The following is an 18,156-nucleotide window of genomic DNA, read 5'->3' as shown; positions in this document are numbered from 1 at the left end:
AGGAAGACAGAAAAGCATCCGTTCCGGGGAAGGGGACATAATCCAGTCAGCGACCGCGTAAAACTCAGACATGTCCGGGCACGGTGACTCGCGCCTGTATTCCCGTGGCTTTGGGAGGTCGAGGCCGGCGGACCACCTGAGGTCAGGAGTTGCAGACCAGCCTGACCAACCTGAGGAAATCCCGTCTCTTCTAAAAAGACGAAACTCGGTTGGGCTTGCTGGCGAGCGCCTGTAATCCCAGCTACTCAGGGGGCTGAGACAGGAGAATCGCTTGAACCCGGGAGGCGGGGTTTGCGGTGAGCCCAGATCCCACCACTGCGCTCCAGGCTGGACAACAGAAGCCAAACTCCGTCTCAAAATTGAAAAACAAAACCTCAGAAAACCTTCCCCAGCAAGGGCCAGAGACAACGCCCGTCCCTATTTCTTGACAGCAATTCAAGAGAGAATCTCAGGTGGCCTGCAAAACTCACAAGAGAGCAGAATATCCTCCCCAAGGCAGAGAAGCCACACGCTCTCTCTGGAGGAGGTGGAGTGGCCACCGATCACCCTGCAGCCCCTCCCCACTCCCAGCCAGAAACCCCAGTCCCTCGGAACCAAATTGTTTTCCACTGGCAACAACCTTCCTTCCTGGAAAATCGTTTCCCCTGCCGAAATGGAGAACAAGCACGAAACAAGCAAACACAACTCAAAACACAAACACAAGGAAGCAATCCGAGCAAGCTCTAGCTCCTCATAGCTCATCGATGCCCCCACTGGCGTGCTACTGAAAACAGCGGCTGCACCCGTTAAACTCATTCATTACTGGAGAACGAGACAGACCTCAGCAGATCCCTGCTCCCACTGCGACACACCCGCTCCAAAAGACAGAAAGGAAACAACCCCCACACAACACATAAACCTGCCCCAGAATAGAATTCAGCATCAACCTAAGGATCCTGCTGTAACATTGCTACACTGACCCAGGACAGCTCAATTCTCTTCCCACCTATTTACAAAACAATCCTCATTCTGGGAGCTCCGGAAGCATGGCCAGTATTGCACTAGGATCCTCTTCGTGAGGTAGCCGGAAGTCTGGAAACACAGCAAATTTACCTATTTCTCTACACAACACGGAGGGTAATTCTCAGAAAAGGCTTAACACCCGAATCCTCATACTTCAAATGGTTGTGTTTTCCCCATTCGGACTGAAAGGTGAGAGTGGAACTCGGCTGCCCAAACCGTGGCGCCGATATCAGCTGCAGGCCAGAGCAAGCCTTTCCGAGGAGATTTTAAACAACCGGTGGGAGCAAGATCCTGAAGCATTTCTTCCAAGATTGGCAGCAGGAGATGAAACCTGGCTCTACCCGGCAGGATCCTGAAGACCAAGCACGAAGCCGTGGCTAGCAAGAGGTGGCAGTGCTCCAGCCGAAGCCACAGAGGAGCAGTCAAGAGCGGAGGTCATGGCCACCGTTTGGGGGGGGATGCCAGAGGGATTCTCCTCGTTGGCTTTCTGGAGGGCCAAACCCTGATCACATCTGCTCACTGGCAGAGCCTTTTCAGAGAGTTAGCCAAAGCTGGAGCGGAGAAGGTCCCCACCAGAGAGTTCTTCTCCACCACGACAACGTTCCTGCTCATGCCTTTCTTCCAACGAGGGCAGCTGGGCAAGACTTGCCATGGGAAATCACGAGGCGTCCACCTTACCGTCCTGATTTGGCGCCTGCTGACTTCTTTTCGTTTCCTTGTCTTAGAAAACCTGTAAAGGGCACCCAGTTTTCTTCAGTTAACAACGGAAGAAAGATTGCATGGAAACAGTTACATTCCCAGGACCCTGGGGGGCTTTAGGGATGGGCTGGACGGCGGGGAGGAGACACTGCTTCCAGAAGGGTCTCGAAGTTGATGGAGACGGGGTCGAGAAGTAAAATACACCTTTTTCATTTTTCTCCCTTAATCCCACTTTTCTACGAATGTTTCCAAGTCCCCTCACACGACGGCAATCCCAGGTAAAGAGTTGTCCTCCTCTGTTGGTTCTCCTTCCTACGATTTTGTCTTGCGGTGTTGTTATTTTCGCTTTTACTCCCAAGGGGATTCTGTCTGTGTCTTTGGGAATCCACAGATGCGGGGGCTGGGAACAAGGAGGGCCAACGGTAGAACTCAGTGGGGTGTGTCCAGGCTGCAATTAACCTAATGAACCTGCCGGGCACAGCAGTCCACCTGGCGTGGACCGTCCCGATTGGCTGCGTTGGGCTGACGGAATGAATTCGTATTGGGGCGGGGCTGCCCAAGGCCCAAGGGGGTCAGGGCTTGAGTCCTGGGTGGGCCCCGGGCTGGCTATATAAGGCCGGGCTCTGGCAGCCCAGCTGCATTCCGCCTCGGACGGCGCAGCGCAGAGGTCACTCCAGGCTGCGGCTCCACATCCCGAGGGACAGAAGCGGGCCTGCTCAGCTGTCTGCAAGGACCGGCGTTCCAGACCAAGTGGCCCGCTGCTCCGAGGACCCAGCTCGCTCCAGGTTGTGGGGACTCCACGCCCCGAGGCCTGCGGTCCGCGAGGACCAGCGCCCCGGAACCAGTGGCCCACTGCTCCGAGGACCGAGCTCGCTCCAGGCTGTGACTCCACATCCCGAGGTCGCTGCCTGGCGACCGGGCAGCGAGGACCGGCCACCCCAGACTTCGTGTCCCGCCGCCCCGAGGACAGAGCCGCGAACGCGAGGACAGCGACGCCTGCACAGCTCTGCTGAGATGGCGGCAGGCTCCACTACGCTGCGCGCAGTGCAGAAGCTGCAGGTGCGTCTGGCCACGAAGACGAACCCCAAAAAGCTGGAGAAATATTTGCAGAAACTCTCCGCCCTGCCCATGACGGCAGACATCCTGGCGGAGACTGGAATCAGAAAGACGGTGAAGCGCCTGCGGAAGCACCAGCACGTGGGCGACTTTGCCAGAGACTTAGCGGCCCGGTGGAAGAAGCTGGTGCTTGTGGACCGAAACACCGGGCCTGACCCACAGGACGCTGAGGACAGCGCTTCCCGACAGCGCCTCGGGGAGGCTCTCCAGGACCAGGAAAAGGCCTGGGGCTTCCCAGAAAACGCGACGGCCCCCAGGAGCCCATCTCACAGCCCTCAGCACGGACGGACAGCACGCAGAACACCTCTGGGACAACAGAGACCTCACCCGAGGTCTCCCAGTCGCGAGCCCAGAGCCGAGAGAAAGCGCCCCAGAATGGCCCCAGCTGATTCCGGCCCCCGTCGGGACCCTCCAACGCGCACCGCTCCCCTCCCGACGCCCGAGGGCCCTGAGCCCGCTGTGCCCGGGAAGCAACCCGGAAGAGGCCACGCTCACGCCGCTCAGGGCGGGCCTCTGCCGGGTCCGGGCTGCCAGGGCCAACCTCAGGGGGAAGCGGTGGCGAGCCACAGCAAGGGGCGCAAATCGTCCCGCTGGGCTTCGGCTCACAAATCGCCTCCTGTCCAGGAAAGCCAGTCAGAGAGGCTGCAGGCGGCCGGCGCTGATTCCGCCGGGCCGAAAACGGTGCCCAGCCTTCTCTTCGCAGAGCTCTGGGACCCCTCAGCGGCCTGGATGCAGGCCAACTACGATCTGCTGTCCGCTTTTGAGGCCATGACCTCCCAGGCAGAGCCAGAAGCACTCTCCGCGCCAACGTTCCAGGAGGAAGCCGCTTTCCCTGGACGCAGAGTGAATGCTAGGCTGCAGGTGTACTCGGGCTCCAGGCCTGCCTGCCAGCTCCAGGTGCTGACGCTGCGCCAGCAGTGCCTCCCGGTGCTTAGAAACAATCCGGACGCCCTCGGCGACGTGGGAGGGGTCGCCTACTCGGTTCTTGAACCCGTTCCGGAAGGGTGGACGCCTGATCAGCTGTATCGCACAGAGAAAGACAACCACGCACTCGCTCGAGAGACAGATGAATTATGGAGGATTCATTGTCTCCAGGACTTCAAGGGAGAAAAGCCGCAGGAGCACGAGTCTTGGCGGGAGCTGTACCTGCGGCTTCGCGACGCCCGAGAGCAGCGGCTGCGAGTAGTGACCACGAAAATCCGATCTGCACTTGAAAACAAACCCAGCGGCCGACAGACAAAGATGATCTGTTTCAACTCTGTGGCCAAGACGCCTTATGATGCTTCCAGGAGGGAAGAGAAGTCTGCAGGAGCCGCTGACCCCGGAAACGGGGAGATCAAGCCAGCCCCCCAGCCCGCAGGAAGCAGCCAGGCTGCCTCCGGCCTCGGGGACGGCGGCGGCGGCGGCGGCGGCGGCGGCGGCAGCAGCAGCAGCAGCAGCAGCAGCAACGTCCTTCACGGGCTCCCTGAGAAGCGGGCCAACCCCTGCCTGAGCAGCAGCAATGAGCACGCGGCGCCCGCGGCCAAGACCCGGAAACAGGCTGCCAAGAAAGTGGCCCCGCTGATGGCCAAGGCAGTTCGAGACTACAAGAGAAGATTCTCCCGACGATAAACTCAGGACTTGCCTGACACATAAAATCTGGGGGGAGGAGGACCAATGCAAAGTCAACGCGGGTTGGGGAACGAAACTTCCAATGGACACCAGGACCCTTGGCTGGGTGCAAAGTTGAGCCTCTGAATTCTGCAGGTGTCAAGCGCTGGCCCTGTGATTTTTGCCTCCCACACCCGGCCACTGCCTCCCTGCTTGGAGGACACCTCAGAATTCAGAAGATATTATGAACGCGTTCGGATCAACTCTGCTTTGGTGGTTCACCGACCGTTTTTTAAACAACGCCCTAGTTGCCATCATAAATCAGGTACGAGATGTGAGAGTCCCTTTTGCCGTTTGTTCTCTCTTCTGAAATCATGGAGCACACAGGGACTTCTTAGACACAAACTCTCAATCCATCAGTTGACACTGATAACTCCGACTACGCAAAATGTCTTGTTACTGTTGTTGTTTTCTTTTAGATAAAAGGCCGGGCATGATCCTCTAATCGTGAGCCATCCTCCTCCGGGAGGCCGAGGAAAGCAGATCGCTTGAGCCCAGGAGGTGGGGACCAGGCTGGGCCAAACGGAGAAGCCCCGTCTCCACAAAAGATACCAAAATTAGCCCGGCGTGGTGGCACGGCCCCTGTGGTCCCAGCTCCTTAAAGGGCTGAGGTGGCAGGATCGCCTGAGCTGGGCAAGCGGAGGTTGCGGTGACCCTTCCTCATTCCACTGCACTCCAGCCTGGATGACACAACCAGAGCACACCTCAAAGAAAACTGCTGTTTGTTTGAAGAAAGGAACTCTTGGCTTTCATACATAAATGCTAACAACTGGTACGTTCCTTAAGTCAAAACACTTTTACTAGAGTCATTCCCAGTCTTTTCACCCAGAACCCCTGTGAAAGAATGGCGACACCTTAATCAGCTTATTTAGGTTCTCGATCAGGAAGTCTAAACCTGCCAACCAGAGTTTCTAATTCCCATGAGATGACCGGGTTAACTACCTTGACTTCACCTCCTACCAGCTCCTGCAAGCTTTGGTGAACGTTTGCCTTCTAACTCAGGGCATTTGTTGGCTTCACGCGGGCTGGTAGTCACAGGTCCGTGTGCCAGATACGACACACACACATACACACAAACAAAGACACACACACAAACGCACACACACACGCGCGCGCACACACACAAACACGCACGCGCACACACACCACCCCCCCCCCCCCATTAAGTAAACCTCGTTCTTAGGCGTTACCGACAGTGAGGGGTAGAGAGAGAAATACAAAGACATAAGCCGCAAGGCAAAACCGAGCAAGGGCAGCAGAAGAGATCAAAGTCCTGTACCCTGGGCTGTCAGCAGCATGGGGGCTGGGAAGCTCCTGGAAGCAGGCACCTGAGTGGATGCCGGTGCACGTCAAAGGAGGCCTTCAAGCCTGAAGAACACGGAAGGAGCCAGAAACGGGGTGCCACAGAGATGCCACCCTTAAGGAAGACAGAAAAGCATCCGTTCCGGGGAAGGGGACATAATCCAGTCAGCGACCGCGTAAAACTCAGACATGTCCGGGCACGGTGACTCGCGCCTGTATTCCCGTGGCTTTGGGAGGTCGAGGCCGGCGGACCACCTGAGGTCAGGAGTTGCAGACCAGCCTGACCAACCTGAGGAAATCCCGTCTCTTCTAAAAAGACGAAACTCGGTTGGGCTTGCTGGCGAGCGCCTGTAATCCCAGCTACTCAGGGGGCTGAGACAGGAGAATCGCTTGAACCCGGGAGGCGGGGTTTGCGGTGAGCCCAGATCCCACCACTGCGCTCCAGGCTGGACAACAGAAGCCAAACTCCGTCTCAAAATTGAAAAACAAAACCTCAGAAAACCTTCCCCAGCAAGGGCCAGAGACAACGCCCGTCCCTATTTCTTGACAGCAATTCAAGAGAGAATCTCAGGTGGCCTGCAAAACTCACAAGAGAGCAGAATATCCTCCCCAAGGCAGAGAAGCCACACGCTCTCTCTGGAGGAGGTGGAGTGGCCACCGATCACCCTGCAGCCCCTCCCCACTCCCAGCCAGAAACCCCAGTCCCTCGGAACCAAATTGTTTTCCACTGGCAACAACCTTCCTTCCTGGAAAATCGTTTCCCCTGCCGAAATGGAGAACAAGCACGAAACAAGCAAACACAACTCAAAACACAAACACAAGGAAGCAATCCGAGCAAGCTCTAGCTCCTCATAGCTCATCGATGCCCCCACTGGCGTGCTACTGAAAACAGCGGCTGCACCCGTTAAACTCATTCATTACTGGAGAACGAGACAGACCTCAGCAGATCCCTGCTCCCACTGCGACACACCCGCTCCAAAAGACAGAAAGGAAACAACCCCCACACAACACATAAACCTGCCCCAGAATAGAATTCAGCATCAACCTAAGGATCCTGCTGTAACATTGCTACACTGACCCAGGACAGCTCAATTCTCTTCCCACCTATTTACAAAACAATCCTCATTCTGGGAGCTCCGGAAGCATGGCCAGTATTGCACTAGGATCCTCTTCGTGAGGTAGCCGGAAGTCTGGAAACACAGCAAATTTACCTATTTCTCTACACAACACGGAGGGTAATTCTCAGAAAAGGCTTAACACCCGAATCCTCATACTTCAAATGGTTGTGTTTTCCCCATTCGGACTGAAAGGTGAGAGTGGAACTCGGCTGCCCAAACCGTGGCGCCGATATCAGCTGCAGGCCAGAGCAAGCCTTTCCGAGGAGATTTTAAACAACCGGTGGGAGCAAGATCCTGAAGCATTTCTTCCAAGATTGGCAGCAGGAGATGAAACCTGGCTCTACCCGGCAGGATCCTGAAGACCAAGCACGAAGCCGTGGCTAGCAAGAGGTGGCAGTGCTCCAGCCGAAGCCACAGAGGAGCAGTCAAGAGCGGAGGTCATGGCCACCGTTTGGGGGGGGATGCCAGAGGGATTCTCCTCGTTGGCTTTCTGGAGGGCCAAACCCTGATCACATCTGCTCACTGGCAGAGCCTTTTCAGAGAGTTAGCCAAAGCTGGAGCGGAGAAGGTCCCCACCAGAGAGTTCTTCTCCACCACGACAACGTTCCTGCTCATGCCTTTCTTCCAACGAGGGCAGCTGGGCAAGACTTGCCATGGGAAATCACGAGGCGTCCACCTTACCGTCCTGATTTGGCGCCTGCTGACTTCTTTTCGTTTCCTTGTCTTAGAAAACCTGTAAAGGGCACCCAGTTTTCTTCAGTTAACAACGGAAGAAAGATTGCATGGAAACAGTTACATTCCCAGGACCCTGGGGGGCTTTAGGGATGGGCTGGACGGCGGGGAGGAGACACTGCTTCCAGAAGGGTCTCGAAGTTGATGGAGACGGGGTCGAGAAGTAAAATACACCTTTTTCATTTTTCTCCCTTAATCCCACTTTTCTACGAATGTTTCCAAGTCCCCTCACACGACGGCAATCCCAGGTAAAGAGTTGTCCTCCTCTGTTGGTTCTCCTTCCTACGATTTTGTCTTGCGGTGTTGTTATTTTCGCTTTTACTCCCAAGGGGATTCTGTCTGTGTCCTTGGGAATCCACAGATGCGGGGGCTGGGAACAAGGAGGGCCAACGGTAGAACTCAGTGGGGTGTGTCCAGGCTGCAATTAACCTAATGAACCTGCCGGGCACAGCAGTCCACCTGGCGTGGACCGTCCCGATTGGCTGCGTTGGGCTGACGGAATGAATTCGTATTGGGGCGGGGCTGCCCAAGGCCCAAGGGGGTCAGGGCTTGAGTCCTGGGTGGGCCCGGGGCTGGCTATATAAGGCCGGGCTCTGGCAGCCCAGCTGCATTCCGCCTCGGACGGCGCAGCGCAGAGGTCACTCCAGGCTGCGGCTCCACATCCCGAGGGACAGAAGCGGGCCTGCTCAGCTGTCTGCAAGGACCGGCGTTCCAGACCAAGTGGCCCGCTGCTCCGAGGACCCAGCTCGCTCCAGGTTGTGGGGACTCCACGCCCCGAGGCCTGCGGTCCGCGAGGACCAGCGCCCCGGAACCAGTGGCCCACTGCTCCGAGGACCGAGCTCGCGCCAGGCTGTGACTCCACATCCCGAGGTCGCTGCCTGGCGACCGGGCAGCGAGGACCGGCCACCCCAGACTTCGTGTCCCGCCGCCCCGAGGACAGAGCCGCGAACGCGAGGACAGCGACGCCTGCACAGCTCTGCTGAGATGGCGGCAGGCTCCACTACGCTGCGCGCAGTGCAGAAGCTGCAGGTGCGTCTGGCCACGAAGACGAACCCCAAAAAGCTGGAGAAATATTTGCAGAAACTCTCCGCCCTGCCCATGACGGCAGACATCCTGGCGGAGACTGGAATCAGAAAGACGGTGAAGCGCCTGCGGAAGCACCAGCACGTGGGCGACTTTGCCAGAGACTTAGCGGCCCGGTGGAAGAAGCTGGTGCTTGTGGACCGAAACACCGGGCCTGACCCACAGGACGCTGAGGACAGCGCTTCCCGACAGCGCCTCGGGGAGGCTCTCCAGGACCAGGAAAAGGCCTGGGGCTTCCCAGAAAACGCGACGGCCCCCAGGAGCCCATCTCACAGCCCTCAGCACGGACGGACAGCACGCAGAACACCTCCGGGACAACAGAGACCTCACCCGAGGTCTCCCAGTCGCGAGCCCAGAGCCGAGAGACAGCGCCCCAGAATGGCCCCAGCTGATTCCGGCCCCCGTCGGGACCCTCCAACGCGCACCGCTCCCCTCCCGACGCCCGAGGGCCCTGAGCCCGCTGTGCCCGGGAAGCAACCCGGAAGAGGCCACGCTCACGCCGCTCAGGGCGGGCCTCTGCCGGGTCCGGGCTGCCAGGGCCAACCTCAGGGGGAAGCGGTGGCGAGCCACAGCAAGGGGCGCAAATCGTCCCGCTGGGCTTCGGCTCACAAATCGCCTCCTGTCCAGGAAAGCCAGTCAGAGAGGCTGCAGGCGGCCGGCGCTGATTCCGCCGGGCCGAAAACGGTGCCCAGCCTTCTCTTCGCAGAGCTCTGGGACCCCTCAGCGGCCTGGATGCAGGCCAACTACGATCTGCTGTCCGCTTTTGAGGCCATGACCTCCCAGGCAGAGCCAGAAGCACTCTCCGCGCCAACGTTCCAGGAGGAAGCCGCTTTCCCTGGACGCAGAGTGAATGCTAGGCTGCAGGTGTACTCGGGCTCCAGGCCTGCCTGCCAGCTCCAGGTGCTGACGCTGCGCCAGCAGTGCCTCCCGGTGCTTAGAAACAATCCGGACGCCCTCGGCGACGTGGGAGGGGTCGCCTACTCGGTTCTTGAACCCGTTCCGGAAGGGTGGACGCCTGATCAGCTGTATCGCACAGAGAAAGACAACCACGCACTCGCTCGAGAGACAGATGAATTATGGAGGATTCATTGTCTCCAGGACTTCAAGGGAGAAAAGCCGCAGGAGCACGAGTCTTGGCGGGAGCTGTACCTGCGGCTTCGCGACGCCCGAGAGCAGCGGCTGCGAGTAGTGACCACGAAAATCCGATCTGCACTTGAAAACAAACCCAGCGGCCGACAGACAAAGATGATCTGTTTCAACTCTGTGGCCAAGACGCCTTATGATGCTTCCAGGAGGGAAGAGAAGTCTGCAGGAGCCGCTGACCCCGGAAACGGGGAGATCAAGCCAGCCCCCCAGCCCGCAGGAAGCAGCCAGGCTGCCTCCGGCCTCGGGGACGGCGGCGGCGGCGGCGGCGGCGGCGGCGGCAGCAGCAGCAGCAGCAGCAGCAGCAACGTCCTTCACGGGCTCCCTGAGAAGCGGGCCAACCCCTGCCTGAGCAGCAGCAATGAGCACGCGGCGCCCGCGGCCAAGACCCGGAAACAGGCTGCCAAGAAAGTGGCCCCGCTGATGGCCAAGGCAGTTCGAGACTACAAGAGAAGATTCTCCCGACGATAAACTCAGGACTTGCCTGACACATAAAATCTGGGGGGAGGAGGACCAATGCAAAGTCAACGCGGGTTGGGGAACGAAACTTCCAATGGACACCAGGACCCTTGGCTGGGTGCAAAGTTGAGCCTCTGAATTCTGCAGGTGTCAAGCGCTGGCCCTGTGATTTTTGCCTCCCACACCCGGCCACTGCCTCCCTGCTTGGAGGACACCTCAGAATTCAGAAGATATTATGAACGCGTTCGGATCAACTCTGCTTTGGTGGTTCACCGACCGTTTTTTAAACAACGCCCTAGTTGCCATCATAAATCAGGTACGAGATGTGAGAGTCCCTTTTGCCGTTTGTTCTCTCTTCTGAAATCATGGAGCACACAGGGACTTCTTAGACACAAACTCTCAATCCATCAGTTGACACTGATAACTCCGACTACGCAAAATGTCTTGTTACTGTTGTTGTTTTCTTTTAGATAAAAGGCCGGGCATGATCCTCTAATCGTGAGCCATCCTCCTCCGGGAGGCCGAGGAAAGCAGATCGCTTGAGCCCAGGAGGTGGGGACCAGGCTGGGCCAAACGGAGAAGCCCCGTCTCCACAAAAGATACCAAAATTAGCCCGGCGTGGTGGCACGGCCCCTGTGGTCCCAGCTCCTTAAAGGGCTGAGGTGGCAGGATCGCCTGAGCTGGGCAAGCGGAGGTTGCGGTGACCCTTCCTCATTCCACTGCACTCCAGCCTGGATGACACAACCAGAGCACACCTCAAAGAAAACTGCTGTTTGTTTGAAGAAAGGAACTCTTGGCTTTCATACATAAATGCTAACAACTGGTACGTTCCTTAAGTCAAAACACTTTTACTAGAGTCATTCCCAGTCTTTTCACCCAGAACCCCTGTGAAAGAATGGCGACACCTTAATCAGCTTATTTAGGTTCTCGATCAGGAAGTCTAAACCTGCCAACCAGAGTTTCTAATTCCCATGAGATGACCGGGTTAACTACCTTGACTTCACCTCCTACCAGCTCCTGCAAGCTTTGGTGAACGTTTGCCTTCTAACTCAGGGCATTTGTTGGCTTCACGCGGGCTGGTAGTCACAGGTCCGTGTGCCAGATACGACACACACACATACACACAAACAAAGACACACACACAAACGCACACACACACGCGCGCGCACACACACAAACACGCACGCGCACACACACCACCCCCCCCCCCATTAAGTAAACCTCGTTCTTAGGCGTTACCGACAGTGAGGGGTAGAGAGAGAAATACAAAGACATAAGCCGCAAGGCAAAACCGAGCAAGGGCAGCAGAAGAGATCAAAGTCCTGTACCCTGGGCTGTCAGCAGCATGGGGGCTGGGAAGCTCCCGGAAGCAGGCACCTGAGTGGATGCCGGTGCACGTCAAAGGAGGCCTTCAAGCCTGAAGAACACGGAAGGAGCCAGAAACGGGGTGCCACAGAGATGCCACCCTTAAGGAAGACAGAAAAGCATCCGTTCCGGGGAAGGGGACATAATCCAGTCAGCGACCGCGTAAAACTCAGACATGTCCGGGCACGGTGACTCGCGCCTGTATTCCCGTGGCTTTGGGAGGTCGAGGCCGGCGGACCACCTGAGGTCAGGAGTTGCAGACCAGCCTGACCAACCTGAGGAAATCCCGTCTCTTCTAAAAAGACGAAACTCGGTTGGGCTTGCTGGCGAGCGCCTGTAATCCCAGCTACTCAGGGGGCTGAGACAGGAGAATCGCTTGAACCCGGGAGGCGGGGTTTGCGGTGAGCCCAGATCCCACCACTGCGCTCCAGGCTGGACAACAGAAGCCAAACTCCGTCTCAAAATTGAAAAACAAAACCTCAGAAAACCTTCCCCAGCAAGGGCCAGAGACAACGCCCGTCCCTATTTCTTGACAGCAATTCAAGAGAGAATCTCAGGTGGCCTGCAAAACTCACAAGAGAGCAGAATATCCTCCCCAAGGCAGAGAAGCCACACGCTCTCTCTGGAGGAGGTGGAGTGGCCACCGATCACCCTGCAGCCCCTCCCCACTCCCAGCCAGAAACCCCAGTCCCTCGGAACCAAATTGTTTTCCACTGGCAACAACCTTCCTTCCTGGAAAATCGTTTCCCCTGCCGAAATGGAGAACAAGCACGAAACAAGCAAACACAACTCAAAACACAAACACAAGGAAGCAATCCGAGCAAGCTCTAGCTCCTCATAGCTCATCGATGCCCCCACTGGCGTGCTACTGAAAACAGCGGCTGCACCCGTTAAACTCATTCATTACTGGAGAACGAGACAGACCTCAGCAGATCCCTGCTCCCACTGCGACACACCCGCTCCAAAAGACAGAAAGGAAACAACCCCCACACAACACATAAACCTGCCCCAGAATAGAATTCAGCATCAACCTAAGGATCCTGCTGTAACATTGCTACACTGACCCAGGACAGCTCAATTCTCTTCCCACCTATTTACAAAACAATCCTCATTCTGGGAGCTCCGGAAGCATGGCCAGTATTGCACTAGGATCCTCTTCGTGAGGTAGCCGGAAGTCTGGAAACACAGCAAATTTACCTATTTCTCTACACAACACGGAGGGTAATTCTCAGAAAAGGCTTAACACCCGAATCCTCATACTTCAAATGGTTGTGTTTTCCCCATTCGGACTGAAAGGTGAGAGTGGAACTCGGCTGCCCAAACCGTGGCGCCGATATCAGCTGCAGGCCAGAGCAAGCCTTTCCGAGGAGATTTTAAACAACCGGTGGGAGCAAGATCCTGAAGCATTTCTTCCAAGATTGGCAGCAGGAGATGAAACCTGGCTCTACCCGGCAGGATCCTGAAGACCAAGCACGAAGCCGTGGCTAGCAAGAGGTGGCAGTGCTCCAGCCGAAGCCACAGAGGAGCAGTCAAGAGCGGAGGTCATGGCCACCGTTTGGGGGGGGATGCCAGAGGGATTCTCCTCGTTGGCTTTCTGGAGGGCCAAACCCTGATCACATCTGCTCACTGGCAGAGCCTTTTCAGAGAGTTAGCCAAAGCTGGAGCGGAGAAGGTCCCCACCAGAGAGTTCTTCTCCACCACGACAACGTTCCTGCTCATGCCTTTCTTCCAACGAGGGCAGCTGGGCAAGACTTGCCATGGGAAATCACGAGGCGTCCACCTTACCGTCCTGATTTGGCGCCTGCTGACTTCTTTTCGTTTCCTTGTCTTAGAAAACCTGTAAAGGGCACCCAGTTTTCTTCAGTTAACAACGGAAGAAAGATTGCATGGAAACAGTTACATTCCCAGGACCCTGGGGGGCTTTAGGGATGGGCTGGACGGCGGGGAGGAGACACTGCTTCCAGAAGGGTCTCGAAGTTGATGGAGACGGGGTCGAGAAGTAAAATACACCTTTTTCATTTTTCTCCCTTAATCCCACTTTTCTACGAATGTTTCCAAGTCCCCTCACACGACGGCAATCCCAGGTAAAGAGTTGTCCTCCTCTGTTGGTTCTCCTTCCTACGATTTTGTCTTGCGGTGTTGTTATTTTCGCTTTTACTCCCAAGGGGATTCTGTCTGTGTCCTTGGGAATCCACAGATGCGGGGGCTGGGAACAAGGAGGGCCAACGGTAGAACTCAGTGGGGTGTGTCCAGGCTGCAATTAACCTAATGAACCTGCCGGGCACAGCAGTCCACCTGGCGTGGACCGTCCCGATTGGCTGCGTTGGGCTGACGGAATGAATTCGTATTGGGGCGGGGCTGCCCAAGGCCCAAGGGGGTCAGGGCTTGAGTCCTGGGTGGGCCCGGGGCTGGCTATATAAGGCCGGGCTCTGGCAGCCCAGCTGCATTCCGCCTCGGACGGCGCAGCGCAGAGGTCACTCCAGGCTGCGGCTCCACATCCCGAGGGACAGAAGCGGGCCTGCTCAGCTGTCTGCAAGGACCGGCGTTCCAGACCAAGTGGCCCGCTGCTCCGAGGACCCAGCTCGCTCCAGGTTGTGGGGACTCCACGCCCCGAGGCCTGCGGTCCGCGAGGACCAGCGCCCCGGAACCAGTGGCCCACTGCTCCGAGGACCGAGCTCGCGCCAGGCTGTGACTCCACATCCCGAGGTCGCTGCCTGGCGACCGGGCAGCGAGGACCGGCCACCCCAGACTTCGTGTCCCGCCGCCCCGAGGACAGAGCCGCGAACGCGAGGACAGCGACGCCTGCACAGCTCTGCTGAGATGGCGGCAGGCTCCACTACGCTGCGCGCAGTGCAGAAGCTGCAGGTGCGTCTGGCCACGAAGACGAACCCCAAAAAGCTGGAGAAATATTTGCAGAAACTCTCCGCCCTGCCCATGACGGCAGACATCCTGGCGGAGACTGGAATCAGAAAGACGGTGAAGCGCCTGCGGAAGCACCAGCACGTGGGCGACTTTGCCAGAGACTTAGCGGCCCGGTGGAAGAAGCTGGTGCTTGTGGACCGAAACACCGGGCCTGACCCACAGGACGCTGAGGACAGCGCTTCCCGACAGCGCCTCGGGGAGGCTCTCCAGGACCAGGAAAAGGCCTGGGGCTTCCCAGAAAACGCGACGGCCCCCAGGAGCCCATCTCACAGCCCTCAGCACGGACGGACAGCACGCAGAACACCTCCGGGACAACAGAGACCTCACCCGAGGTCTCCCAGTCGCGAGCCCAGAGCCGAGAGAAAGCGCCCCAGAATGGCCCCAGCTGATTCCGGCCCCCGTCGGGACCCTCCAACGCGCACCGCTCCCCTCCCGACGCCCGAGGGCCCTGAGCCCGCTGTGCCCGGGAAGCAACCCGGAAGAGGCCACGCTCACGCCGCTCAGGGCGGGCCTCTGCCGGGTCCGGGCTGCCAGGGCCAACCTCAGGGGGAAGCGGTGGCGAGCCACAGCAAGGGGCGCAAATCGTCCCGCTGGGCTTCGGCTCACAAATCGCCTCCTGTCCAGGAAAGCCAGTCAGAGAGGCTGCAGGCGGCCGGCGCTGATTCCGCCGGGCCGAAAACGGTGCCCAGCCTTCTCTTCGCAGAGCTCTGGGACCCCTCAGCGGCCTGGATGCAGGCCAACTACGATCTGCTGTCCGCTTTTGAGGCCATGACCTCCCAGGCAGAGCCAGAAGCACTCTCCGCGCCAACGTTCCAGGAGGAAGCCGCTTTCCCTGGACGCAGAGTGAATGCTAGGCTGCAGGTGTACTCGGGCTCCAGGCCTGCCTGCCAGCTCCAGGTGCTGACGCTGCGCCAGCAGTGCCTCCCGGTGCTTAGAAACAATCCGGACGCCCTCGGCGACGTGGGAGGGGTCGCCTACTCGGTTCTTGAACCCGTTCCGGAAGGGTGGACGCCTGATCAGCTGTATCGCACAGAGAAAGACAACCACGCACTCGCTCGAGAGACAGATGAATTATGGAGGATTCATTGTCTCCAGGACTTCAAGGGAGAAAAGCCGCAGGAGCACGAGTCTTGGCGGGAGCTGTACCTGCGGCTTCGCGACGCCCGAGAGCAGCGGCTGCGAGTAGTGACCACGAAAATCCGATCTGCACTTGAAAACAAACCCAGCGGCCGACAGACAAAGATGATCTGTTTCAACTCTGTGGCCAAGACGCCTTATGATGCTTCCAGGAGGGAAGAGAAGTCTGCAGGAGCCGCTGACCCCGGAAACGGGGAGATCAAGCCAGCCCCCCAGCCCGCAGGAAGCAGCCAGCCTGCCTCCGGCCTCGGGGACGGCGGCGGCGGCGGCGGCGGCGGCGGCGGCAGCAGCAGCAGCAGCAGCAGCAGCAGCAACGTCCTTCACGGGCTCCCTGAGAAGCGGGCCAACCCCTGCCTGAGCAGCAGCAATGAGCACGCGGCGCCCGCGGCCAAGACCCGGAAACAGGCTGCCAAGAAAGTGGCCCCGCTGATGGCCAAGGCAGTTCGAGACTACAAGAGAAGATTCTCCCGACGATAAACTCAGGACTTGCCTGACACATAAAATCTGGGGGGAGGAGGACCAATGCAAAGTCAACGCGGGTTGGGGAACGAAACTTCCAATGGACACCAGGACCCTTGGCTGGGTGCAAAGTTGAGCCTCTGAATTCTGCAGGTGTCAAGCGCTGGCCCTGTGATTTTTGCCTCCCACACCCGGCCACTGCCTCCCTGCTTGGAGGACACCTCAGAATTCAGAAGATATTATGAACGCGTTCGGATCAACTCTGCTTTGGTGGTTCACCGACCGTTTTTTAAACAACGCCCTAGTTGCCATCATAAATCAGGTACGAGATGTGAGAGTCCCTTTTGCCGTTTGTTCTCTCTTCTGAAATCATGGAGCACACAGGGACTTCTTAGACACAAACTCTCAATCCATCAGTTGACACTGATAACTCCGACTACGCAAAATGTCTTGTTACTGTTGTTGTTTTCTTTTAGATAAAAGGCCGGGCATGATCCTCTAATCGTGAGCCATCCTCCTCCGGGAGGCCGAGGAAAGCAGATCGCTTGAGCCCAGGAGGTGGGGACCAGGCTGGGCCAAACGGAGAAGCCCCGTCTCCACAAAAGATACCAAAATTAGCCCGGCGTGGTGGCACGGCCCCTGTGGTCCCAGCTCCTTAAAGGGCTGAGGTGGCAGGATCGCCTGAGCTGGGCAAGCGGAGGTTGCGGTGACCCTTCCTCATTCCACTGCACTCCAGCCTGGATGACACAACCAGAGCACACCTCAAAGAAAACTGCTGTTTGTTTGAAGAAAGGAACTCTTGGCTTTCATACATAAATGCTAACAACTGGTACGTTCCTTAAGTCAAAACACTTTTACTAGAGTCATTCCCAGTCTTTTCACCCAGAACCCCTGTGAAAGAATGGCGACACCTTAATCAGCTTATTTAGGTTCTCGATCAGGAAGTCTAAACCTGCCAACCAGAGTTTCTAATTCCCATGAGATGACCGGGTTAACTACCTTGACTTCACCTCCTACCAGCTCCTGCAAGCTTTGGTGAACGTTTGCCTTCTAACTCAGGGCATTTGTTGGCTTCACGCGGGCTGGTAGTCACAGGTCCGTGTGCCAGATACGACACACACACATACACACAAACAAAGACACACACACAAACGCACACACACACGCGCGCGCACACACACAAACACGCACGCGCACACACACCACCCCCCCCCCCCCATTAAGTAAACCTCGTTCTTAGGCGTTACCGACAGTGAGGGGTAGAGAGAGAAATACAAAGACATAAGCCGCAAGGCAAAACCGAGCAAGGGCAGCAGAAGAGATCAAAGTCCTGTACCCTGGGCTGTCAGCAGCATGGGGGCTGGGAAGCTCCTGGAAGCAGGCACCTGAGTGGATGCCGGTGCACGTCAAAGGAGGCCTTCAAGCCTGAAGAACACGGAAGGAGCCAGAAACGGGGTGCCACAGAGATGCCACCCTTAAGGAAGACAGAAAAGCATCCGTTCCGGGGAAGGGGACATAATCCAGTCAGCGACCGCGTAAAACTCAGACATGTCCGGGCACGGTGACTCGCGCCTGTATTCCCGTGGCTTTGGGAGGTCGAGGCCGGCGGACCACCTGAGGTCAGGAGTTGCAGACCAGCCTGACCAACCTGAGGAAATCCCGTCTCTTCTAAAAAGACGAAACTCGGTTGGGCTTGCTGGCGAGCGCCTGTAATCCCAGCTACTCAGGGGGCTGAGACAGGAGAATCGCTTGAACCCGGGAGGCGGGGTTTGCGGTGAGCCCAGATCCCACCACTGCGCTCCAGGCTGGACAACAGAAGCCAAACTCCGTCTCAAAATTGAAAAACAAAACCTCAGAAAACCTTCCCCAGCAAGGGCCAGAGACAACGCCCGTCCCTATTTCTTGACAGCAATTCAAGAGAGAATCTCAGGTGGCCTGCAAAACTCACAAGAGAGCAGAATATCCTCCC

General features: G+C 57.5%; 3 protein-coding genes across 7 annotated transcripts in view; 2 read left to right on the top strand and 1 right to left on the bottom strand.

Moving 5' to 3' along the window:
• The window catches only part of KATNAL2 (katanin catalytic subunit A1 like 2), a 495,511-nt gene that overhangs the window by 331,344 nt on the left and 146,011 nt on the right, over positions 1-18,156 (bottom strand). The gene's annotated exons all lie outside the window — the stretch shown is intronic.
• LOC129051563 (elongin-A3-like) lies at positions 8,604-10,316 on the top strand. Its single transcript, XM_054537853.2, has one exon. It carries the CDS (start codon positions 8,604-8,606, stop codon positions 10,314-10,316), a length of 1,713 nt encoding a protein of 570 aa, XP_054393828.2.
• LOC129051573 (elongin-A3-like) lies at positions 14,490-16,205 on the top strand. The gene is made up of 2 exons (XM_063717014.1): positions 14,490-16,011; positions 16,087-16,205. Exons 1-2 carry the CDS (start codon positions 14,490-14,492, stop codon positions 16,203-16,205), a joined length of 1,641 nt encoding a protein of 546 aa, XP_063573084.1.

This window comes from Pongo abelii, chromosome 17, assembly GCF_028885655.2.
Source record: "Pongo abelii isolate AG06213 chromosome 17, NHGRI_mPonAbe1-v2.0_pri, whole genome shotgun sequence".
In the NCBI taxonomy this organism is placed as follows: Eukaryota; Metazoa; Chordata; class Mammalia; order Primates; family Hominidae; genus Pongo; species Pongo abelii.
This window is presented reverse-complemented; position numbering and strand designations above follow the sequence as displayed.

Bases quoted from the DNA above. Each gene is read 5' to 3' on its own strand.
- LOC129051563 (XM_054537853.2), top strand. From the start codon at position 8,604: ATGGCGGCAGGCTCCACTACGCTGCGCGCAGTGCAGAAGCTGCAGGTG.
- LOC129051573 (XM_063717014.1), top strand. From the start codon at position 14,490: ATGGCGGCAGGCTCCACTACGCTGCGCGCAGTGCAGAAGCTGCAGGTG. The intron at 16,012-16,086 runs GCAGCAGCAGCA...ACCCCTGCCTGA, and splicing joins CGGCGGCGGCGGCGGCGGCG to GCAGCAGCAATGAGCACGCG.